The following is a 25,847-nucleotide window of genomic DNA, read 5'->3' as shown; positions in this document are numbered from 1 at the left end:
ATGAGCCTGAAGCCGATCCACGATCAGCCCTGACGCACGGCACACACCCACTTTATACTGCAATGAAACCAATGACACATGCATCCGTCGGATTGATTTCAAACAAACTTGCCACATAGTTGTTGAACGTTTGCATGTGTGTTTGTGTGCTATCTCTGTTTCTTTTATCCACTTTTATTTGTTTTATTAAGCTCAAGCATCCTCTAACCAAGAACAATGACTTGTGTATGTAAACACACCTGACAATACAACCACATTCTTTCAATCATTCATTTATTCATAAAGCATTTACAAAGGCTAAAATTACAATTGTCAAATATCAAATCAAGTGGCTTGTGTTTAAGCAAGATCTACAATGAACACTCTCAACAAGTTATATTATATCCACACAACCGTTCTGTTACACAAAAGACTCTACGATGTTTTCTATACATCATACATAACTATGATTTGATATGTTACAGCACTCATTTGTACGAATAAAATGGCATTCAGACTTTTAAGAGTAAATGGCTGTGTGTAAACATACATCCACCCGACCTGAGACGAATGCAAGATGAGAAAAAACACTGCACCACAGGCACTATCAAAGACCATTAAACATAATACATCTAAGATTTCTCCTGCTTTACTGTAGATCTTTGGGAATAATTGAATTGCTTACTATACTGGAGTTTTATAGTGCCTCCAACATCTGTTAAGAGTCCATTAGGAGAGCACATTAGTTTTATTAGACCAAACAGCCATTGTGTCCAGAGGTTAAATGATCAGATCATTAGTCTTCAGAGTCGATTCAATTCTTGCCTTATATTCTAACTAAATGTCTCATATATTACAGAACTAGCAAAAGCAAACATTTATAAAACAGCATCAGCTGCTTTCACGCAGGATTTACCGGACTGCCAAGAGAACTGGAAAAAATCTTTTCAACAGAAGCTCTAGTGACAGAAATAGTCAAATTTGGGGATGATTTCAGCATCATTGTGAGGCGTGTGGAGCATCTAGAGGTGATGTTCAGTCATTGCATCCTATCCACAAGCAAAAATGATCTCAATCAAACACACCAAGGTCACACGGCCCACAAACAACGGCTGTAAATCCGTCATGATGACCTCAGAAACCACTCATTGTTTTATGACAGAATGCATCTCCTCTGAACGTTTGATACACGTTTACAGTCACTATGAGATCAATCTGAGTGCAAAATATAGTTTTTACATCCATTTTTTAGGTTTAGTAAAGGCTTAACTAAATCAGATTCAGTCATGGGTTTAGTAAAGTTGAGAAACTCTTGTTTTAAGTGCCGAGTCTGTCGTTCAGGAAGCCGTTGGTTTTGGAGTCTTGAAGCAGCATGTTTGCCACATCGAGAAACTTGTGCTCGTACGCAAGTTTATAATGCGTGTAAACGTCCTCACAGTGAGACAAAAGCCTCTTCAGATTTTGGCTGGAACTCGCCGGCGGCTTGTGATGCAACATTCTGCAAAACAAAAAGCCAAAAATATCAGCGGTGCACGCGTTCACATTCTACACGCAAAGAGTACATTTACAAATCTGTTACACAAATATGAAATGTGCACATCTGACCGCATTTGTAAACTCGGCTTACTTTTTCGAGATCTCCTCGAACAGGCTGGTGGGCAGTGATCTGTGCCGTTTAAACTCCTCCAGGTAGCTGAATTCACCGTTCAGAATGATCTTTTGAAACAAAACCTCCGACCAGTCCGGGCTGTTGTCGTACGCTTCGGCCAACACGAACGCCTGCCGAAAGAAAAACAGCCAACAAACTTCACAGGTCACTGAATGAGGTGATAATGTTGCTGTGGGCCTTTATAACCACGTTTTTATTCTTAAATGTCAACATCCATTTTAATAAGATAGAGGCTGAGGGCATAAAAATGAGTATTAAAACACCCCCATGTTATTTTAAATCTGTATTTGGTGCTCCTGTAGCACAACTGGTAGAACTGGTGGGTTAATAGTAAATTGTGGGTTTGAGACGACACACACACACACACATACACACACTGATAACATGTATACCTTGAATGCGCTGCAAGTCATTCTGGATAAAAGTGTAAATCAATCAAATTTGAGGGATTATATACAGAGATTTATAATAAATTATACTATTAAATGATGTACCGTGAATTAAAACTTCATATGCATATATATACATTTACATTTATGCATTTGGCAGACGCTTTTATCTTAGTGACTTACATTGCATTATCCTATACATTTATACACAGGTATCTGCAATCCATTGGGATCCAACACACAACCATGAGTTGTTAACACAATGCTCTTACCACTGAGATACAGGAAAGCTTATATCAATGCTATTTAATATTTTAATATACTACATTACAATTGTAAGACACAGAGAGAGCGTGTGTTCTTGAGGTAATACCTGGTAACAGCGCGGTAGAGAAACAATGGCGCTCTGGAGTTCAGACGGTCTCAGATTGATGACACGCAGCTCCTGTCCGTGATTCAAGAAATGCAACTGAAGAGTGACCAGTTTGGCCATTTTAACACATTTAACAGCCTGACGCACACACGAGTCCTGTGACACACAAATTTACACACTTCAGAGATCAAAGAGATATATTAAAATAAAATATTAAATAAAATAAAAATAAAGTAAAGTGAAATATATAATAGTGTTGCTAAAAAAGTTGGAGTAAAATAAAATGTAACCGTTGAATAACCTAGAAAGACAACAAACTACACATAATCTTGAGAATTTCTCTGATTAACACCCGTGTTGAATAATTGGGTATATAAAGAGAGTTTAATATAAAGAAAAACCTTTGAGTAGCTCTCAGCCGCATCTTTCAGTAAAGTCAGAACCTTCACTAAAGCGTTCTTCAGATCTCCAGTGATCGCTGCTCTCCACAAAACACGAGACATCAAATTCAATTAGAAAAAACACAACCAAAACATTTAAATGGTGAATTACTGTTTTTCTTCATGTCCTAAATGAAGTTCTCTCACCCCACGGCTGGGATTCGATGATCTTCAGCTGTGTTCTCGCAGCGGCCTCGTGGTTTTCTCCGATCTCACGGCACATGCTGAAACACAGAGCGACCATGTTGTGCTTCTCGCTGTCACCCGGCAGACAACGCTTGATGTAATCCAACAGAGCCGTCTTCAGTCTGACGTTCTGCACGCACACACAATGTTACTCAGGATGTGACATCACACGTCATTTACTTTCTCATTATCACAGTTATTTAAATCTCACCGATTCGACTTTCTTCCTCAGCAGCATCTCAAACCGATGGTTCTGATGCAGCAGGTCAAAGATATACGTCATGTCATTGTACCTGCCGATACCTGTGAGCAGACGCACCTGTGGAGACAGATGAAACATCCACATAAACCCTAAAGATAAGCAAGGTTATTTAAACTATTAAAACATTTCTGGTTATTGAAATCAAATCAACTATAAGCCTAAATAGTATTGAGTTAAATTAACAAATATGACAAAAGCACAAAACAAAATTGCTTAAATTTAAATACAATGAACATGACGACTAAAAAAGTAAATAAAACTAAAGTAAACCTGAAACAAAGAATTTTTGCAAATAAACAAATAAATGAAATGACACAATACAATCTCTGAAGCACATTACAAATTTCTCAAAATAAATAAATAAAATGAACATGAAAACTAAAATAAAGCCAATTTAAGATATCAATTAATCTAAACTATATTAACTAACTATGAAAATAAGGCACACTATTTCTCAAGAAAGCCAGCTTTACCCTATGTGCGAGGTTATTAGTTTGCCGTAAGTATGATGTAATGATTTGAGATGTGATCTTACTGACCAGCAGTCCGTATCCTTCGCCGTGAGCCAGGTGTGTGTGACTCAGGTGTCTGGCCGCCTGCAGGACCCTCACGATACCCTCCATGTTACAGGTGAGACTGAAGCAATCGTGAGCTAAAATCAAGATCTCCACAGCTGCAGAGACGCATGATAACGTTAAGGGACGGTCAACGAACACACTAGAGGATTATGGGTAACCGTGTGTGTGCACTCACTGCAGCTGAGCTCCGACAGAGGAACGGTGGAGATGATCTCCAGCAGTTTGGTTCCCACCAGGTTTGGATCTCCACACAGTTTGGCGAGTTGAACGAACTCCTCTCTGCTGTCCACCGGCCCGTACATGAGACGCTCTCCTAAAGACCTTTTCATTTTAATAACACCTCATGATACATTACATAATGGTGATACACCTTCAGGTAATAAACTGATCACCTGTTTGTCCCTCTTGAGATGAGCTGAGCAGACCGTCCACCACAGCTGAAGATATGAGCTGAGCCACGGCGTCGGACCGCAGACCCTGAACACTGATGAACGCTTGAGCTTTCTTACAGCGATCCGACTGCTGAGACAGAAGAACCTTCCGCAGAACCGCCTCGGGTTCTTCAGACGACATCTCTGCGTATGTGCACTGCAGCTCCTGACCGAAAGAGACGTTTTGTTACTTGCTTCTCAAAAGTGGGATATTATCGCTCTTTCATGGATCAGGGGATTTGAGTTTTTTATTTTTATGTTTCTCCAAAAAATGGTTCGCATGTTCACATTGAGATCGTCAATAATATTGAGTTTTGATTGCAGATGAGACAAATCCGAGCTCAGTTTGACACACTGTTGACGTCTCTTCTCAAACTCACAGAGACATTTGGGACCTTTCTGACTCGTTTTTTCAGGAGAACGCAAATACATTTCCATTCGCTCTCATCGATAAAACAATTGAGATATAATGGAGATGTCAGCTGTGATGACGTGTACCTTTGAAAGCTCATAGAGGCTGAGAACCTGTTTGCAGTAACTCTTGCCGTGACAGCACTGATCCACCAGCTGTTTGAGTTGAACCAAGACCGAATCTTCAGGAGATGAAACCACCACAAATGACGACAGACTGCTCATACTGGGAGCTTAAAACAGAAAATAGACTTCAGAAAATAAGCAAAAATAGTTCGAGCTTAAATGGCAGAAGATATAAAAAACCTACATTAATAATATAACAAATCCCAACATCAAATTCTGGAAATACGTTTTGTATTAAGAGATACATTAAGATTAACAGATGTGACGATTCACTCGCAATGCGATTCAAGACACGATTTATTTTTCTTGTATAATACAAAAGTCTCTTAACTGTGAACAGCACATACAAAGTCTTGGTTGGTTCATATTAAAGAAATATAAGCGTATCCACGTTTGCAGTAAACACAGCGCCCCTGCTGTTCAAAACATGTATTGCGATTCGAATAACATAACCGGCTTGAATCGTCACATATAAAACTTATTTTCAGCCGGCTCGCAGTAAATCGTTACATCCCGAATTAAGACACCACTTTTTATTTAAAAAATTAAGACAGAAAGCAGACTCTGGTCTCTCACATGATGGCAAACTGTGTCTCGATTCTCCATCCGGACTGCGAAGCTCCGGCAGTCCCGGCTGCAGCTCTCCACACGCCAACCCACGACACCTCAGAACCAGACACACGTCTCTGTGAAACAAGCCGAAGTATCGACACACCCGACTCGCTTCGTTCACGCTCCCTTCGTTCAGCAGCTGGCCAATGAGAGCGCTCAGAGCTTTACGGTCCTGTTCGGACAGCGCGCAGTCGTCTTCGCTCGCCGGAAGACCCTCCAGACACAGATGCGTCTGGTCGTTTACGACGGCCATTTTGGAAAAAGAAAACTCTTTAAGAAGGTTTTCGAAGGAATCGTCCGAGAGCGCGGAGGGAGCAAACAAACTCTCTTGTTCCAGAGCCGTGCGGCGAACCAGCCATCGGATGCGATATTCCCACTGTCGTTTTTCCAGCTGTGCCAGACGCAGGACGGGCAGAGGAGACTCACAGCAGGACAGCCAATGCCCTGCCAGACCCAACAGAAGACAGCGTTCTTGAAGCTGAATGACCTCTGAATCCGACTGCAAGGGCTCCTAATGAGAAATTACGAGGTTAGATTACAAAAATTGGTTTGGTGACACTATTTATGAGTAAAAGAATGTTAATCTTTCGGTGACCCATCCCTTTTATCATTTACCAAAAGAAGACATTATAACATGAATCTTCACCTCAGCCTGAGACAGAAAGAACTGGCAGGCCGTCTCAGGATGGACAGAATCCGTCTTCAGCTGATGATGACACTTCCTCCAGAACCCCAGACGGGTTTCCTGTCTGTCCCACTGACGCTTGGCTTTGAGAGCGGACAGATCTCGCAAGAGCTTTGACACAGAGACACAAAACATCTCAATTGGGCTTCGTTTTCTCTTGGTTCCCTAGAATTAAACTGCTGGATCTTTTCAACTTTCGGCTGATTTTGAAACTTTACCTTTAAGACTTTCATATGATCTATGTTATGATTAACTGACAAACCTCATTAATGATCAGGCAGTCGACGGGCAGCTCCGCCAACTGCGCAACTTTCCTGGCCTGTGTGAAGAGTCCCATCTCCTGCAGCTGTTCCAGCATCTTCCTGCACTCGCCCTGCAGAGCGGAGGTGGAATAATCCTCCAGGAGACACGGAGACAGCGGGACGGGCGTATCCGAGAGCACCTGACTCAACTGACTGAGCTTCTTAAAGTCTGGACCTGAACAAACAAGACCAGAGGAAATGAAGTAAAACAGTTCATGAAGGGAAAGTGTTTTTATCGGGACGTGTCGGTCACCGTTAGATTTGAGAAGACGCTCCATGTCCACCAGCAGCTGAAGGAGACGTCGGAGCTCATATTGAGTTCTGCTCTGCTTCAGGAGAACCAACAGAAGAACCGACGCCTGAGACTCCACCCACTGGACCGGCAGAACGTCACAGCTCAACACGACACTGCTGCTCCGCAACTGAGAGACACAATTTGATCTTACAACATATATAGAGAAAATTATATTCATCTTTATTATCTTATTTCTGTGCTTATATATTTACATATATTAATAATCCACTTTAAATTTGCAGTACATACATCAGAAAAATAATTATATTACTATATTAAATATATTTTACTTTTAGTTTGATTTGCTTTATTTGATATTCAATTCAATTCAATTCATCAATCTACTGTATTTTATTTTATATTTATTTTAACAAATATAAATTATTATTACATTTGAATGACATATTATCTTAATTATATTACTATCTTCAATTTAATTATTAACTTTTGATTTGATTTGCTTTAAATTATTCAATTCATCAATCTACTGTATTTTATTTATATTTATTTTAACAAATATACATTTGTATTACATTTTAATGACATATTATCTTAATTATATTACTATCTTCAATTTAATTATTAACTTTTGATTTGATTTGCTTTAAATTATTCAATTCATCAATCTACTGTATTTTATTTATATTTATTTTAACAAATATATATTTGTATTACATTTTAATGACATATTATCTTAATTATATTACTATCTTCAATTTAATTATTAACTTTTGATTTGATTTGCTTTAAATTATTCAATTCATCAATCTACTGTATTTTATTTATATTTATTTTAACAAATATACATTTGTATTACATTTTAATGACATATTATCTTAATTATATTACTATCTTCAATTTAATTATTAACTTTTGATTTGATTTGCTTTAAATTATTCAATTCATCAATCTACTGTATTTTATTTATATTTATTTTAACAAATATACATTTGTATTACATTTTAATGACATATTATCTTAATTATATTACTATCTTCAATTTAATTATTAACTTTTGATTTGATTTGCTTTAAATTATTCAATTCATCAATCTACTGTATTTTATTTATATTTATTTTAACAAATATACATTTGTATTACATTTTAATGACATATTATCTTAATTATATTACTATCTTCAATTTAATTATTAACTTTTGATTTGATTTGCTTTAAATTATTCAATTCATCAATCTACTGTATTTTATTTATATTTATTTTAACAAATATACATTTGTATTACATTTTAATGACATATTATCTTAATTATATTACTATCTTCAATTTAATTATTAACTTTTGATTTGATTTGCTTTAAATTATTCAATTCATCAATCTACTGTATTTTATTTATATTTATTTGAACAAATATTCATTTTTTATTACATTTTAATGACATATTATCTTAATAATGATATTACAATCTTCAATTTAATTAGCATATTTTAGTGAAAATGTAAATATGTATATATATATATATTTGTACATATTTGCTTCTATTTGTATGCAGCCTGGCTGTAAATGCTTTGGGAATACGAATGTGATTATTTTGTGATTTAATTAGAAAATTCACCTCAAAGCTTTTCAGTCTCTACAGTTAATGAACAGGGTCACGGTTCTCATTTTTCAGCTTGTATTGCAATCATTTATTTTGTAAGAGTAAGAAAATGTCAATCTTACGTTCAGCAGACATTTCTGGAAATGCAGGAGTTTGTCTTTGGCTCTCTGATAATCTTTGTAGTCGTAACAGAGTTCATACATGTTTAACATGTAAATCAGTGGAGACTCCTGTCACAATAAAAACATTTCATATACAGAATATCAAACAGGGACAATTATCATTGATACGGTCTCGTCCTACCCTCTGAAACAGCTGGAATCCACGAATCAGAGGCCTGATCTTGCTCCTGTGGAGGAGGGTCTTCCATAAGATGGAGAGGTCGTGGAGGTTCCACACGTGATGACTGGGGTTCTCGTCGATGTGAGCGGTGGCCTCATCTGAGATCTCGTCCTCTACGGACGTCAGTATCCAAACGCAGAGACACTGAAGCAGTTCTGCGCCCTGTCCAAATACACAAAACTTAATAAACCGGCCCGATATTTGAATTTCTTCTTCCGCGAACGCCACAAACCTGATGGCAGGCGGCCAGCACGGAGAGCGCAGGACTGTGATGACGGACAGATTCAGACAACAGATATCTCCAGGGACTGGCTTTCTCTTGACTCTTCAGCAGAACCTGAAATAATTCTCCAGAAGCATCCGAGTTGTCGTCTCCGACCGTCCCCTGCTCCTCCAAACCGGTATTAGAGTTTATGGCCGGAAGGTCTTGAAACGCCAAAGAGATGTGAGCCTGAAGAGCCGGACTGAAACCGGCAGCCAAAGATCTCACCTGCGCAAAACAAGGAGTTTAATGCAATGCATAAACAACCCATCGGAAGAATAATCTGTAAGTGCACGCACCTGTTGCGGAGGATAACTGTGTAACTGTACAAACAACAGAAAGTTGGTCCAGTGTCCATCACAGGCGCAGTCCTGCGGGTAGACGGAGCTCAGAGGCAGGGCGTGGAGATGACAGAACTTCACAGGAAGAGCCCAATCCTGTGCCGCCTCGTATGATGACCTGACATGCACAAACAAATAAAAAAAAAATAACCTTGTATGTAGAGCTGGACGATATATCGCATATTAGAAATGTAAAATAACATTATATAATATTGTGAATATCAAATATTGTTGAAAATGAAAATTAATGTGGCAAAGATGACACAAATGGGCGATTTCGCTGTGTTTTTGTCTCACAAGTAACACAAAGGTAACGCAACATTATCAAATTGAAGAAAAAGAGGTGTGGGTATAAAAAAGGGTGTCTAAATCTGAAAAATCTACAAAATAGTGAATGAGACCCACTGTTTTTCATCATTCTACATTTACATTTAGTCATTTAGCAGATGCTTTTATCCAAAGTGACTTACAAAGAGTTCGGGGAGCGATAAGCGATATGTCACAAAAGAGCAATAGTACGATAGGTGCTAATACAAAGTTACTAGTTTCAACAAAAGCCAGAACAATACCTGTTGAGAGAAGAGGGTTATAGTGTGCTTTTTTTTTCATTTGTCTACATCAAACTTAAAAAGAAGCAGATATAGCGTATTATCAAAATCTCCCTGTAAACGTCAAGTTGCGTTTGTTTGTACTTCCGTATTTTAACGCATTTCCGAGTGAAATGGAAGTTCGAATGAGAAAAATAGTGGCGTGGCTTTTGTCTTTCTCTCCGATATGATTGGATGTCTAAAAAGACCCATTGCGTATTAAATGGAACTGGCAGTAGACTGACAGCTAAAGGGGAGGAGTTTACGGATGTCTAACATACGTCATCTAGGATGGACAGTCATTACAGGACGGAAGTGCATTTTCAATTTTTAGCTGAAGATGTTGAGGGCACGCGAATTTGAAAAGAGAATGACCCAGACTGATAAACTTTTTACAATAAACACTGCAATATTTCATGAAAAGATAAGCATTGACATTTTTTATTTCACTGGGACTTTAAGCACAGTATATCACTCAGCCCTACTTGTATATTCAACAACAACCTCTAAAAGTTTTTCAAATAGTTTATACACAACAGATTTCAAATTAAAGGTCAAACACTGACCGACTGACGCCTTTCTTCTCCAGAGCATCTCTGACTGCCTCCTCCAGGTGGACCAAGAGCTCCTGAGCCGTGTGTTTCTCATCGGAAACCAGCTTACCTGCCTTTTCAACTAAAGAGGAAAAAACAGACCGATGAAATGGATGACAAGAACTGTTCCTGTGAAATGAATCCTATTATAAAACGGTCAGTTCTGGTCCTTGTAAGATGTTATCTCTTACCGAGCGTCCGTCTGAACGTGGCTCCGGCTCTATCCTCACAGTTCCGGCTCCAGAGTTTGAGGATGAGGTTGAGCGCTTTCAAATCCACCCTCAGTTTGAGACTACACACACCCAGCAGCTCGCAGAAACACACACACGCCGCGGTCACGGAGGCGGAGCTGAAGTTTGACAGAGCTAAAGAGAAGACCTGCTCCACGGCCTGAGACAACCTGAGGAGATCAGATTAGATTTTAAAACTGGATTTATAATGTTTATGTCTGTGCGTGTGAGAGTTTTACTCACTGTGACTTAACATCACTGCAGTTCACCAGATGCTGTGTGAGAAAAACCCCGTAGGCGAATGCCGGGCGCCTGTGGCTCAAGTAATACAGATAGTCCAGGTTCTCAATGAGGGCGTATCTACTGACCAGATGAGGGCTGGAGAAATGAGGCGGCTCCGAGGATGTCTCTGGAAAATAATAGCCCAACCACAAATGGGTCCACAATCGATGTCAACTGATGATAAACTAGCACGACTCAAGGTCGATTCGACACAATTCAAGGTCGATTCGCCACAAAATGTCGTGATGTGCAAATGCTCACCTGTGCCGCCCGCGACGTTCCCCGCCTGCCAACTGAAGAGTCTGGAAGGGTCCAATGGCTGCAAAGACTGAACACAAACACACAGAGCTCAAATTAAATTCTGTATCTCAGATGGTGGGTGGTCAGTCGTTTTCTATTTCCCAGAAAACCCCACACAGTCCAGCAATTTCTTTGGACTTTCTTTAGGTAAACATTTCTTTCTCGTGGGATTGTGATTGTGAGGTTCTGCTACGGTTGGGTTTTATCAAAATGAACCGCTCTTCACTCCTATTCAACGAACATTCAAAACTCTGACATCATTCAACTTCTGTTTAACTAATAACATTTTTATTACAAACTAATAAAAGTAGTTTTAATTTAATTGAATAAAAAAACAATAATATTTTGATATTACTATAAACATCAAATTTACTTTTATATTATAAGCAAACACAGACACGTGATGAATCTAGCTATAACTGGTAATGAACGCTCAGTGTTTCTGTAGGAGTCTCATTTTTTAAACAGGAAAGTTTGGGGATTCGCTGAGTTCACCCAATGTGTTTTTATTAAATTGAGCGTCCAGGATTAAAAGAATTAAAATATAATTTCAGTGCGCAACACATGATGAAATAAAAGTTAGAGAAAGAGAAATACCTGCATGAGGTGATAGAGGGATATATCACAGTAGGAGGCCCCGCGGGGACCAATCTGAGGGAAAAGAGCCGTTTTGAGTTTGGGATATGCACTCAGAGCCATTCTCAACAGCTGAGGGTCCACACGACTCAAAGGGTCCTGACCTCTCTCTCCCTCTCGCATCGCCTGCAGGCCACATAATCTTATTTTTAATTTCAAACAAAATGCACCAAAAAATCAATGTTTGAAACTGAAATCGAAGGTTTGGATTCTGACCTGGTCAATGCCGCCCGGTCTGAACATGATCGTAGAGAGGGCGAGCAGACTGTGACCCTCCAGAAACATGCTGCTAATGCTCGCCTGGCTGCCGGGTAACAGAACCTGTGCTCCCGTCAGACTCGCCCGGAACACCCGCTCCGGATCTGAACACAAACATCATTGAAGCCATCAAACTGACCCCGAAACCTTCAAATGTACAGACCCACGGATCCGTCGTAATATATTGTTAAAAAAAACAACTTTGGTGATTTTGGCGATGTTTCTCACCTTCGAGGTCTCTGGGTATTCCCTGTAGCTTCAGCATCATTTCGAACCAGGGGAAACTTTCAAACAAGTTCCTGTCGTCCAAAACCGGACAATCCCCGGGAGACAACCTGACGAGAAGAGAGAGACTCACTCGTGAATGTCCGAGGACGATATTTGTGTGCATGAACGTTTTTATTCTTTTGATAATGCGTGTCACACCTGTAGTGCTCCAGGTACGTGTAGAGCAGATACTGCAGACTGTTCTCCAGACAGTGCAGAACGAAGCGCTGGTGAAACTCTTGCCCCTGTGAAGAGAGGAATTGCGGGACGGGTGGGCCGCTCCCATCGCGCATCACTCCTCCAGCTTGACCCAGTCGCCATAGCAACTGCTCAAAATCATCCATCTCCGACAGGACAAACAGCCCCTGCCTAAAACCAAATGGGAAGAAAACTTATATCAGTCAATTTGATTGTGTGAGGCATTTGAGAAGCGATGGAACAGTTGAATGTTTCTCACGGAGCGAGCAGGTCCAGGATTTGATTTCGCATGTATTCTCCGCAGCGGCTGTAGCTGTTGATGATGTGTGGTGTCAGCGCAGGCCAGCGGGGGGCAGCGGTGGTCTCTGTATCTCTCGCAGTCATGCTACAGACCCATGCGGTGACTCGACCCGAATCGTGAAGGGAGGTGAGATACGACCAGAGCGTGACGGCATCACATGAACCAAGAGCTAAAATTAAAACAAGAGCACAGATTAAAGCAAAATCTCCAAATGAAGGATAAAGGAGAAACCCATTCAGGTCACGGAATACAAAGAATAGATATTCTGATATAAAGTCACACTGACTGGAGTCCTGCAGTCTGGACAGAAGAACTGAACTCTGTGCGTCTGTGTCCCAGTATCTGATCCAGTCCAGACGCACACAATCCAGTAAAGACCTGGAGGAGGACCGCGCTGGATCTTGAATGATCTCCTCCAGAAGTCTTCTGCTCTCTGGATCCGACCGGGTCATATGCAAAACTCTGGACAGAAAACACAACAAATGTTTGGTTGATGTCAACCTGTGATTTATAATTAAATTAGTAAAAGATCGTTTTGTGACATCACCTGCCGGAGTCCAAAGGGTTCGAGCATCTTGTCACGGGCGTCGAGCACAAAGTCTCGATGGTTTTGATGAACTCAACCTGCTTCACCTCCAAAGGTGAAAGGTAACTCTGCCTCTGAAGCTCTTCAACCTGAGATAAACAGCCAAAACAGCTGTTACTGTAACTACTATATGTATTGCACGTCATCATATTTATTATATTTTGAAGAATGCAGGAAAACAAACTGTTCTGGTGCGTCTTAGTCTAATAATACCACAAACTGATTTGTGGGGGTGTGCCTACACAAAGCGTTTCAGGCAGGTCTGGGTGAGCATTTGATTTAAGATATAATGCATCTTTTGTTACGACACTTACATTTTCGCAATTTTACGTGTCTAATACATGCATGGGCAACTTATAACACACCAAAAGAAACCACATATATGTGCCATAGGACCCCTTTAAAATCTTAATCAGGTTTCAGAAAGTCTGTCACCCGTCTTTAAGTGGCTTAACTCCCCAGGACCGACTCACCATGAATGCCCTTAGATCCCGATCAGCAGTGTGAACACAGATACTGTGAAGCTGCTCTTTCACATTAAAGCCCTGAAACAGACAGACAGTCAATTCTGCTATATTTTACACAACGTATATAAAAACGTTTGCGGTTTGCATGTACCATGTTAGCGAGCAGCGTCTCGGCCGTCTGCAGGTCTCTGCGAGTGAGACAGGTGAAGACGCATCGCAGTCCTGTCTTTCTGACACCCTCCAGACTGCATTCAACAGAACGGCGTCTGCGCAGGAAAGCCTGCGCGTGTGGAATACGTCTGCTCAGTACAGCACGCTGAACCACTTCCTGAAACAAACACAAACATATGTAAAATGGATCTCCGCTTTTTTTTTGTGAAAAGACACTTATATACAAATGAACAGTGTTTCGAACATTTCTGAATAGTTAAAGCTACAATCCGTATCTTTTTGAGTTATAAATACAGTAAACAACAATTTATTACGCATTAAAATAACGATTTATAAAGGATGTGTTCTTTTAAGCATTAACGCTTGAGCACTGGAAATGTTTTATTATGTCAGTATATTGTACATGGTTAATGTTATTTACCCATTTTTTATGTTTATGTGTGTTTTTCTAACCTATTCATTCATATACTTTTCTACTGATTGTCTTTTTGGTAATGCAATGTATACATATATAAATGGTAAAGTCAATGACAGCATTTAAAACAAGAAGTAACAAATTATAAGATGAGCCTTCGGGTCAAACTGTGCAGGAGATGTCAGTTTGATATAATTTGACTATAACACATATACCCATAAGTAAGTAAATAACCTCCAATCTCATGTTTCAAACAAAGATGGCAATAGAGATCGACTGACCTCATCAGACATCGTCTGCCACTCTCGCTCTGTAACTGCATCAGATGTCAGGGTGTGAGGACACGCAGGCGTTTCAGTGGCGCCCCCGCATGGCCATGGAAATTTCTTCATGTAACCCCGCAGGTCTGAAATGTAGCCGTCTAAAATGCGCACGCATTCCTGCAGGTGGACGTCCAGCTCTATAGAACAAGGGACGTGAATACAGTGGATACACGTGTGATCTGAATACACAGAGAAACCGTTTGTGTTACCGTGTGTTCCGGTGAGGAGGACTCGGGTCTGTGTGTTGAGGAAGGTCAGCGTGATGCTCAGTAGCTGTTCACAGAACTGTCGACTCTGAGCTTCCGTGTGCGTGTCTTGAATCGCTGAGCGTAGCAGATCCAGCGCCGGACACAGAGCGTGAATATCTGAAACATACACACACGTCTAAATACAAATAGAAATCTGAATCTTAAATACCTAAACGTTCAACATCTCTACAAGTTACAAAAGAAAAAAAGTGGAGCCTATTTTTAAACCAATTACGAGTGAAAGGTGTGTGAGCCAACGGTATCGATTACGCTTTGACCTTCATGACAAACTCTGGCTTCAAATTTACCCTCTGGTAATGACCGAGAAGATCTAACAGGAAACTTCTGAAGAACATTTAACGGTCAAGCTAATGAAAAAGACTAATTGAGCCGAGAACGGAGGAGGTTATCTGAAGACCTCATTAAAGCGGACGTCTTACTCCTCAGCTGGGATTGACTGGAGATCGCAGACGCTTGTTCGGGCAGAACGAACCCAGACGTCGGACTCAAGATGTTCTCTTTACTCTTCAGGAAAAAATCGACCGTGTCCAGCTGGTGGTTCTTCAGTCCGGCCTTAAAGGGACATTGCACGAAAATGATTGTTTATACATTATACAGTACAGTATATACATTACAAAATAAGAGTACCTGCAGAGCATGTATTGGGATTGAACAGCGTCCCCAGGCGTTCAGATGGCACAGCGAGTCGACCGTACCAGCAGTGCCAAAAACCATCAGCCTGTTTAAAAGTTCCTCTTGGGTCACACAGAACAAAACGGCAGACAGAGCAGACCCTAAAACACACGTTGACTTTATACCAGATGACATTCCATATATATAATGTCGTCCAGGTGTGTAAAACCGCCTCACCCTTCAGTAACAGACACAGGTGTTCCTCATCCAAGCGCTGGACAGGTACAGCAGGGGTATCTGTGCGATGGTATGTGACACTTTCTCCCTCCAGGTCCCAGTACGCCACAGTTGTGTTCCCCGGGGAGACGAACGTGACCACTGCAGAGAACTCGGAGACGGTCAGCATCGCTGCTGCAGCTCCCTCCGGCACGTCGAAACACATCACAGCGCCCCCTGACTTCACGGAGGGCTGGGAGAGTTTGGCAGTGGCCGATGCCCGACGGCACTCCACGTGGGGGAAAGCTTTGTACCAGGGTAACCCGTGAGCCGGACGGGCCGGGGCTTTAGAACGGATGTACAGTGAAGACAGACGAGACTCCCACGACCTGCGAACAGTCACAGTGATATTATTTTTATCTTTCGAGGCGGAGATGCCAACGGAAAGCTTAGAAGCAAAGTTGTACCGGTCTGTTTGGAACGGCGTGTCCAGGACTGACAAGCTGTGGGCAGAGCTTAAAAGGCTGTCATGGTCCCATGATTCCAAAGGCTTGATGACCGGACGATTGGGGGTCGCACGACAACAAAGGTGATCTGGAAACACCCTGAGATGGGACAAGCAGAGAAACAGTAAAATCAATGATGAATAATGTGGGCGGGACTTGATTCCAGCAACTGGGATCTGATTGGACGATGGGTGTTTAATAGCAGAATGGAGTTAGAAATAAATGTGCATTGCATTGTGGAGAATTGACTCCTACTGAAACACCAGCACATATCCAAAAATGGAAAATTCTTTCATGATTGATTCACCCTGATGTCACTGCAAACCTGTATGACTTTCTTCTCAAGAACACAAAGCAACACCGTACCGGAAGTAGTCATTCAGGTCAACAGCAAGCGCTTGGTTGTGGCAGGTGACCGTCACGGCGGCGTTGAGATCATGCGAGATCTGGAAAAGACAGAAGGTTACAGGTGGAGAGAAGTCTGCGTCCGATGGTCCCACGCTGCAGTACGATGGAAAATCCACAGTCGCCATGAGTTTCCCATCAGTGCTGTCGAACACATCTGACACTTAAGTAAAAGAAACTATGACAGTAGTATAATGTAAATCATTTGCATTGTAATAACTGATATCTCATCATTCTTTTAAAGCTCATGCCACAGGCTAACATGTGAAAGGATACATGTGACTCCAGAACCGAACAGAACGAACAGAATTCCGCGGCAGAGATGATAATCGACACACTCGTCCTGCGTCTGAGGAGGTAAACCGAGCCGACAGCTGGACAGCGGCTCCAGGTGTGAGGAGTCTTCTGTCCACCGGATCTGCAGCACAACACTAGAGTTCACCAGCAGCACACAACGGCCATCCCTGAACGACAGCAGTCTCACAGTCCTCAGCTCTGACACATCTGTGTGGGATTGAGAATGTTTGGAGAAATTAACATGTTGTAATACAGTGCTTAATGATGCATGTGGTTTTATTCTCACCTGAATGGTTGTCTTTGACGGACTCCAGAAAAGTATCTGAAGGGCTCTCACACAGGAGCAGCACTTGACCATGTGGATCTATCCCATAAAGTCTCAGACTGCACCGAGAGTCCACGGTCAGCAGCTTTGGGTTGACATCTTGTCTGTCATGCTCCGACAGATCTTCCCAACAAAAACTACAAAACAGAGATTAATGACTACATTCTCCACAAATCTATGAATCCACAAATACCCATGAATGTTTGATTTAAAAATGCTGTCGAATGATAAATCGTGATTAATCGCATCCAGAATAAAAGTTTGTGTTTACATAATACATGTGCATCATTTTGTTTGTATACACAAAAACGTACACATACTTAGGAATGTGTTTATTTATATGTACCAATTAAATTATTGCATACGTTTTTTACAAATAGATATTTATGACTTTTTATGCGTTTCTTAAATATAGCATGTATGTGTATGTGTTTATAAATTCAAAATGAATATGCTCAGCATACAGACATTACATAAACACAAACTTTTATTCTGGATAAGATTCATTGTTTAAACATTTGAATAAAATCAATTTATATTTCGTACACATACACATATATACACATTTCTCTTATACTGTATATTTAATTTGTAATATTACTTTGTGTGTGATTAGTAAAACTTCAAACTGCATCGTTATATATACTGTAAACATGCATATTATTAAATAACACATTATAATTGATGAGAGAGACAGTTTGACTCACTCGGTGTAAGACTCGTGCAGTCTGTGCACTGATCCACTGCTGTCAGTGATGTCTTTAATCCGCAGTTTACTCTCAGTGTCCAAACAACACATGACCGATCGGCCTTTAGCCAGTCTGATCTGAACACTGTCACACAGATCATGATCAGACAGCAGTAAATCCACCTCCAGTGCTCCCTCAACATCAGACCTGCTTAACACCTTTAACATGCTGAACAAACCCCAACAACATCAGACACGGAAGTGACACGAACCCTTTAACAGTCCGTTTCCAACATGTGTGTACGAACGATTCATTTTAAACGCATTAAACTATCAACGAATGATGAATGAATAATAATAATAATGAAGAAATGAAACACATTTGAGTTCAAAATAAGACCAGCATGAGCTCAACAATCGTCCAGCTGACTGTCACGTGATCATCATGTGACGGAGGAGAAATCGAGCGACCAATCAAAAACAGAACTCATCGAATCACTAATTCGCCACAAGGAAAGATCTCCGTGTTTAAAATATACGTGAAATCCATTTTTGTTTCTTAAAAGGATTTTTGGCAAAGAAATAAAACAAACACTGCATTCCTCGATATGTCTCTGTTCGACAGTCGATTGCTCTCGTCCTCTCCGGGTCCGTGCTGGCGGAAGCGCAGCCGCGCATGCGCAGGTCAATGATGGACCGGACAGGGTCATGGATGTACTGTCCTTACTGTTGAACCGAGTTTGGCCCTTGACAAATGATAACAGGAGCAAAAAGATGGAGGAGAAAGCGCTGGAAGTGTACGGTATGAGGGACATTTACTTATGAAACGTATCTTTTATCTTATATAACTGCCACGCTACCGGATTGTACAGTGAGGTAAATAATAATGAGCTTTTACCGCAATAAACCGATGTAAAACCGCGACTGTGGCGTGTCATTCCGTGATACACCGATGTAAAATCATTTGACAGGCGAGGTAGAATCATGGTAAAGCAGGTTAATATAATGCCACACTGAGGTTAAATCATGGAACAGTGAGGTAGAATCATGGTAAAGCAAGGTAATATAATGCCACACTGAGGTTAAATCATGGAACAGTGAGGTATAATCATGGTAAAGCAGGTTAATATAATGCCACAATGAGGTATAATCATGGAACAGTGAGGTAGAATCATGGTAAAGCGAAGTAATATAATGCCACACTGAGGTTAAATCATGGAACAGTGAGGTAGAATCATGGTAAAGCAGGTTAATATAATGCCACAATGAGGTATAATCATGGAACAGTGAGGTAGAATCATGGCAAAGCGAAGTAATATAATGCCACACTGAGGTTAAATCATGGAACAGTGAGGTTGAATCATGGTAAAGCAGGTTAATATAATGCCACAATGAGGTATAATCATGGAACAGTGAGGTAGAATCATGGTAAAGCGAAGTAATATAATGCCACACTGAGGTTAAATCATGGAACAGTGAGGTTGAATCATGGTAAAGCAAGGTAATATAATGCCACACTGAGGTTAAATCATGGAACAGTGAGGTATAATCATGGTAAAGCAGGTTAATATAATGCCACAATGAGGTATAATCATGGAACAGTGAGGTAGAATCATGGTAAAGCGAAGTAATATAATGCCACACTGAGGTTAAATCATGGAACAGTGAGGTTGAATCATGGTAAAGCAAGGTAATATAATGCCACACTGAGGTTAAATCATGGAACAGTGAGGTATAATCATGGAAAAGCAAGGTAATATAATGCCACACTGAGGTTAAATCATGGAACAGTGAGGTATAATCATGGAAAAGCAAGGTAATATAATGCCACTCTGAGGTTAAATCATGGAACAGTGAGGTAGAATCATGGTAAAGCGAAGTAATATAATGCCACACTGAGGTTAAATCATGGAACAGTGAGGTATAATCATGGTAAAGCAAGGTAATATAATGCCACACTGAGGTTAAATCATGGAACAGTGAGGTATAATCATGGTAAAGCGAAGTAATATAATGCCACACTGAGGTATAATCATGGAACAGTGAGGTAGAATCATGGTAAAGCAGGGTAATATAATGCCACATTGAGGTATAATCATGGAACATTGAGGTAGAATCATGGTAAAGCGAAGTAATATAATGCCACACTGAGGTTAAATCATGGAACAGTGAGGTATAATCATGGTAAAGCAGGGTAATATAATGCCACATTGAGGTAAAATCATGGAACAGTGAGGTATAATCATGGTAAAGCGAAGTAATATAATGCCACACTGAGGTTAAATCATGGAACAGTGAGGTATAATCATGGTAAAGCAAGGTAATATAATGCCACACTGAGGTTAAATCATGGAGCAGTGAGGTATAATCATGGTAAAGCGAAGTAATATAATGCCACCCTGAGGTATAATCATGGAACAGTGAGGTAGAATCATGGTAAAGCAGGGTAATATAATGCCACATTGAGGTATAATCATGGAACATTGAGGTAGAATCATGGTAAAGCGAAGTAATATAATGCCACACTGAGGTTAAATCATGGAACAGTGAGGTATAATCATGGTAAAGCAAGGTAATATAATGCCACACTGAGGTTAAATCATGGAACAGTGAGGTAGGATCATGGTAAAGCAAGGTAATATAATGCCACACTGAGGTTAAATCATGGAACAGTGAGGTATAATCATGGTAAAGCAAGGTAATATAATGCCACATTGAGGTATAATCATGGAACATTGAGGTAGAATCATGGTAAAGCGAAGTAATATAATGCCACACTGAGGTTAAATCATGGAACAGTGAGGTATAATCATGGAAAAGCAAGGTAATATAATGCCACTCTGAGGTTAAATCATGGAACAGTGAGGTATAATCATGGTAAAGCAAAGTAATATAATGCCACACTGAGGTAAAATCATGGAACAGTGAGGTAGGATCATGGATAAGCAAGGTAATATAATGCAATATAATGCCACACTGAGGTAAAATCATGGAACAGTTAGGTAGAATCATGGTAAAGCAAAGTAATATAATGCCACATTGAGGTATAATCATGGAACATTGAGGTAGAATCATGGTAAAGCAGGGTAATATAAAGCCACACTGAGGTTAAATCATGGAACAGTGAGGTATAATCATGGTAATATAATGGCACTCTGAGGTAAAATCATGGAACAGTGAGGTAGGATCATGGTAAAGCAAGGTAATATAATGGCACTCTGAGGTAAAATCATGGAACAGTGAGGTAGGATCATGGTAAAGCAAGGTAATATAATGCCACAATTAGGTATAATCATGGAACAGTGAGGTAGAATCATGGTAAAGCAAAGTAATATAAGGCCACATTGAGGTATAATCATGGAACATTGAGGTAGAATCATGGTAAAGCAGGTTAATATAATGCCACACTGAGGTTAAATCATGGAACAGTGAGGTATAATCATGGTAAAGCAAGGTAATATAATGCCACACTGAGGTTAAATCATGGAACAGTGAGGTATAATCATGGAAAAGCAAGGTAATATAATGCCACACTGAGGTTAAATCATGGAACAGTGAGGTATAATCATGGTAAAGCAAGGTAATATAATGCCACTCTGAGGTAAAATCATGGAACAGTGAGGTAGGATCATGGTAAAGCAAGGTAATATAATGCCACTCTGAGGTAAAATCATGGAACAGTGAGGTACGATCATGGTAAAGCAAGGTAATATAATGCCACAATGAGGTAAAATCATGGTGAAGCAAGGTAATATAATACCAGCACTGCCATTAATTTAGAGAAATGAGCAGAGGATCATGGTTATATCGGGGTATTCATTGTATACCGTGTTATTATACCAAAGTTTACAAATAAGGTCATCTAACAATTTCACTGTTTATGTCAAAGTACTACACCTTTATCTCTGTATATACAGTACAGTATTATTTTCCTATGATTTACTATAGTAAAACTGTGGTATTTGGGCAGCGGTGTGACGTTGTTTGCATGTATTTTCACAGATGTAATTCGAACGATTCGTGATCCAGAGAAGCCCAACACACTTGAGGAACTCGACGTGGTGACAGAAAAGTGTGTGGAGGTCCAGGAGCTCGGGGATGATGAATATCTGATAATCATCAAGTTTTCTCCGACCGTACCACACTGCTCTCTGGCCACTCTGATAGGTGTGTGTGTGTGAGATAAGACAAACCAACAACTGACACACCAAACTGCATCTCTCAGATAGCAGAACACACAAAGCCCTTGCGTTAATAACTCATTTAAATAAGACACTTTGATATTTTATTAAATTATCATTGGACGTTCTTGTCATTCTTGCCATCTTCTGTTGTTGACTTCAACGCTTGTGCATTCATTTTTTAGTGTCATGGTAGAAACTCTCCAAATTAGGCAAATGTCAACAACACGGACAGGTTGCGTGACATCTTTAAAACCATTAGCAGCCCTATAATAAATTGCTCTTCTCTTCATGTTTAATGCATCTTGACAGCACGGAGGAATGCGTGTGTGCTGGGTTGAAGGAGCGATACCGTGGTATTTGCACTTCTCCCGCACATCAGCATAATGAAATGCTCCCGTGAGCTCTGATGGTGTCTGGAGCTCTTCATTATAAAGCTGTTTGGATCAGAGGTTGTGTAAATGGCAGAAGTTCAGCGTTGCCGTCTGCATGTTAATTCAGATCTTTAATAGCAAAGCTTGTAAATAAATAAATCTACTGTATCATTACGATTCACAGCACGTAGAAGTGAGCTCTTCTCACAGAGAAGTTTGGGATTCATTCCAGATATTGAGCTCTGAAAGCAATAGATGCGGCATAAATGGAAAGAAATGTATTTTAAGACGAATGTTTGAGACTTTATTTATTATAATCTTAATATGTTTTGGTTTCTTGAGATTTATCTCAAGTAATTGTAGTTGTTTCCAATCCGTTTACAGACGGTTTTTTACTGCCAATGGAAAACAACACTAGAAATGCTTTATCGTCTCTTTAAACGTTGATAAGTTTAGATCTTCTGTTAGCACAATTATATGCTTAACTGCATTTTTTGTTTGCATTTATTCTTTTTTCCTTTCCCGTCCGCAGGCTTATCAGATCAGACCCACGAGCACTGTATTACCTTAAATGTTTTTTATATATTAGATCAGATTTAAGGTCAATATGTGAAAGTTGAATTGTAAATACGCCCTCATTATGCAGTTCTCACGATCTCATGAGACGGGTCCTATCGCCGGGAGCTTTGAAGAGTTTAACCGTCTGAACGGTTCATCACAGGAGAAACGTCTAACATGTTGTGTGTTTCTGCAGGTCTTTGCTTACAAGTGAAACTGCAGCGCTGCTTGCCGTTCAAACACAAGGTTAGTTTACATTTTTAAAAGCAAAAACCCTGTTATTATTTATGGTTAAGCTTGTGGAGATGCGCAAGATCCTTTTGATTAGTTTAGATGTTTGGTGGATTTTGTGGTGGTCTTGTTAAATTGGAAAGATATAAAAGAGTAACGAGTAATGAGGTGTCATGTTGATTAAAGGATGTTAAATGAAAGGGACAGTGCTGTTGTCTCTTCTCTCTGTGTTCTGTTCTCTGTTGTTTCGCCTCTGATCATATTTTCTCTCTTGCTTTCTTCTTCCAGCTTGAGATTTACATAACGGAGGGAATGCATTCGACCGAGGAAGACAGTGAGTGGTCATTAAAACATTTCTGTCTTTTTATCGGGCTGTACTGAGCGTTTAAAAGCCGACACTTTTCAGGCATGTTGTGAAACTTGAAAATGAAGTTTTTTTCTTTTGTTCACCAATGCTAAGTGAAAGTAGGCTCAGAAAATGTTGACGGTCTACATTGAGTATACATTCACCAGAAAACAATGTGATTGTGCAAAATGACTGAGCAATGCGCCCATATATGTTTATTTACTGCATAAGCAACAAAAACGCACAAATGTGTCCTGTAGATGAAACACTGCTTGTGTTAAGTCTCAAAATATCGGACGATTCATCAGGCAAGATGACCCAAACGCACACAGTTTGTATTGTTGGCATTGTCTAGCAGGGACGTTGTGTCTGTGTAAGATGTTGTTGTTTTATCTCTTAACAGCTTTCCTGTTCTCCTCTCGCAGTTAACAAGCAGATCAATGATAAGGAGCGCGTGGCGGCCGCAATGGAGAACCCCAACCTTCGTGAGATGGTGGAACAGTGTGTAACCGAACCAGATGATTGAGCATCTCTCTCTTAAACACACACACAGACAGCTGTGAGCAAACCTGCTGAGAATTGATATTTGGCATTGTGGTGTTATTTATGACAACTAAGCGCATTCACATTTTCAGAACCTCTTGTAATCTGAACACAATCTGATATATTTGTGAAGCATTCATGCAGCATGTTTTACTGGAATGGTTATCGTATAGGAACAATTCTGAATGAAAATAATGTCAAGACAACTAAGCAAAGCGTCATTCCCTGGGTTATGGGGTGAAATGTGATCCGTGTGGGATTGACTCGTGTGTCATATTATCAGACGGTCAGTTGCTCTGCAGGAGATCCGGCTGAAGTGATTCTCTCTTGTTCAGCATCTCTGCTCGTTTCTTCTCTGACGTCAAGCTTCCTGTAAAATGTAATCCTGATGTATTATGATTGTGAAGAATAATGTGCAAAAACAAGATTTTAATGATTTTTGTATGCCTACATACGGGTGGGTTTGTAAATAATTAGATTTTGTAAGTGAAAAGTATATATTTGTAGAACTTGGGATCTTACAAATAAAAACCTCAAAGGACGGATGAAATTGTCTGTGTATTTATGGTCCCCAAATTCATCCAAAACCTGAACTGATTTATTCTGAGTGCATTTTGATCGCTTTTCATGGTTCATAATTTCTTCTCATTCAGACTCTGTAGTGTCACTAACCAACAAATGGTGGCGCTCAACATCCTTTAACTTCATCTGCTCCCAACAGGCAGAAACTGAACCGTGTTCAGCAGACAAACTCACTGAGACATGATGTACCAGTTTGATTCCCTAAATCCAAGAATTTTACTGGTAAATTGTTTTTGTTTTATTATCTATTGACAGAAATTCAGAGGTGCATAAAGACCTTACACAATGAAGCGTTATGTTTTTATTACCTCCGAATGAGTTATTCCTATACATACACCGCGGGTCCCCTTACATGGAAGTCACCATGTTGTTTCTACAGTAGCCCCAAATGGACAAACTTCTCTGCAGAGTGCGTTTGTAAATACGTGATCTCCTTCGGGCAAAGAAGTGAAAACATGACATCTTATTGGGTGAGTGGGGGACTAAGCCATTGCTTGCAACTCATAAACCCGACCGCTAGATGCTGCTAAATCTCATACGCTGGGCCTTTAAACCTTTCTGAATAATCATACAATATAGTAATTACATTTCCAGGTAACTGACTGACCCCTAACAAGCCGAGTGATCTTCACAGAACGGTCTTTAATGGTTAAATCGGTTCATAGACTCAACCACTTAATAATGAGGACTGGCAGACATTTGGCATCCACAGGTAGACACGAAACACTTTCATTTGAGAAGCCTCTCTAAAGCATTAATTGGTTTAACCAGATCCGCTCCTTGAGTACGTCTGCAATCTGAATACTAATTGATCCTTGGACTGCCGCCTGCGAATAGATTCTCATTTAAAAAACCCTGA

The 25,847-nt window shown here is 40.1% G+C and overlaps 2 protein-coding genes across 5 annotated transcripts; one reads left to right on the top strand and one right to left on the bottom strand.

Moving 5' to 3' along the window:
* Positions 1-262: 262 nt before the first annotated feature.
* On the bottom strand, positions 263-18,626 carry spg11 (SPG11 vesicle trafficking associated, spatacsin). The gene is made up of 41 exons (XM_079450463.1): positions 18,193-18,626; positions 17,447-17,622; positions 17,140-17,367; positions 16,825-17,020; positions 16,420-16,557; positions 15,974-16,341; positions 15,752-15,897; positions 15,544-15,676; positions 15,065-15,220; positions 14,814-14,992; positions 14,098-14,274; positions 13,953-14,024; positions 13,441-13,568; positions 13,180-13,355; positions 12,852-13,062; positions 12,554-12,763; positions 12,356-12,462; positions 12,086-12,231; positions 11,831-11,995; positions 11,195-11,261; positions 10,895-11,060; positions 10,613-10,821; positions 10,395-10,503; positions 9,200-9,359; positions 8,871-9,128; positions 8,600-8,800; positions 8,419-8,526; positions 6,697-6,865; positions 6,404-6,618; positions 6,103-6,252; positions 5,421-5,967; positions 4,806-4,951; positions 4,269-4,473; positions 4,052-4,189; positions 3,838-3,971; positions 3,248-3,355; positions 2,998-3,166; positions 2,812-2,888; positions 2,411-2,566; positions 1,607-1,758; positions 263-1,477 (listed from the first exon to the last, which is right to left on the bottom strand). Exons 1-41 carry the CDS (start codon positions 18,399-18,401, stop codon positions 1,297-1,299), a joined length of 7,146 nt encoding a protein of 2,381 aa, XP_079306589.1. The 5' UTR covers positions 18,402-18,626; the 3' UTR covers positions 263-1,296.
* Positions 18,612-24,950, top strand: ciao2a (cytosolic iron-sulfur assembly component 2A). 4 transcript variants are annotated; one of them, XR_013786287.1, is made up of 6 exons: positions 18,612-18,975; positions 22,176-22,340; positions 23,483-23,532; positions 23,806-23,851; positions 24,289-24,657; positions 24,698-24,950. XR_013786287.1 is itself a non-coding variant. In XM_079450464.1 (5 exons), exons 1-5 carry the CDS (start codon positions 18,882-18,884, stop codon positions 24,387-24,389), a joined length of 456 nt encoding a protein of 151 aa, XP_079306590.1. In that variant the 5' UTR covers positions 18,679-18,881; the 3' UTR covers positions 24,390-24,950. The 4 variants fall into 4 exon arrangements, 2 of the variants coding, with proteins under 2 accessions (XP_079306590.1, XP_079306591.1); XR_013786288.1 differs by having other exon boundaries at positions 18,834-18,975; positions 24,267-24,657; XM_079450464.1 differs by having other exon boundaries at positions 18,679-18,975; positions 24,289-24,950.
* The last annotated feature ends 897 nt before the right edge of the window (positions 24,951-25,847 follow it).

This window comes from Barbatula barbatula, assembly GCF_947034865.1.
Source record: "Barbatula barbatula genome assembly, chromosome: 25".
NCBI lineage: Eukaryota > Metazoa > Chordata > Actinopteri > Cypriniformes > Nemacheilidae > Barbatula > Barbatula barbatula.
The sequence above is the reverse complement of the archived record's forward strand: the minus strand, read 5'-3'. Positions and strand labels throughout refer to the sequence as shown.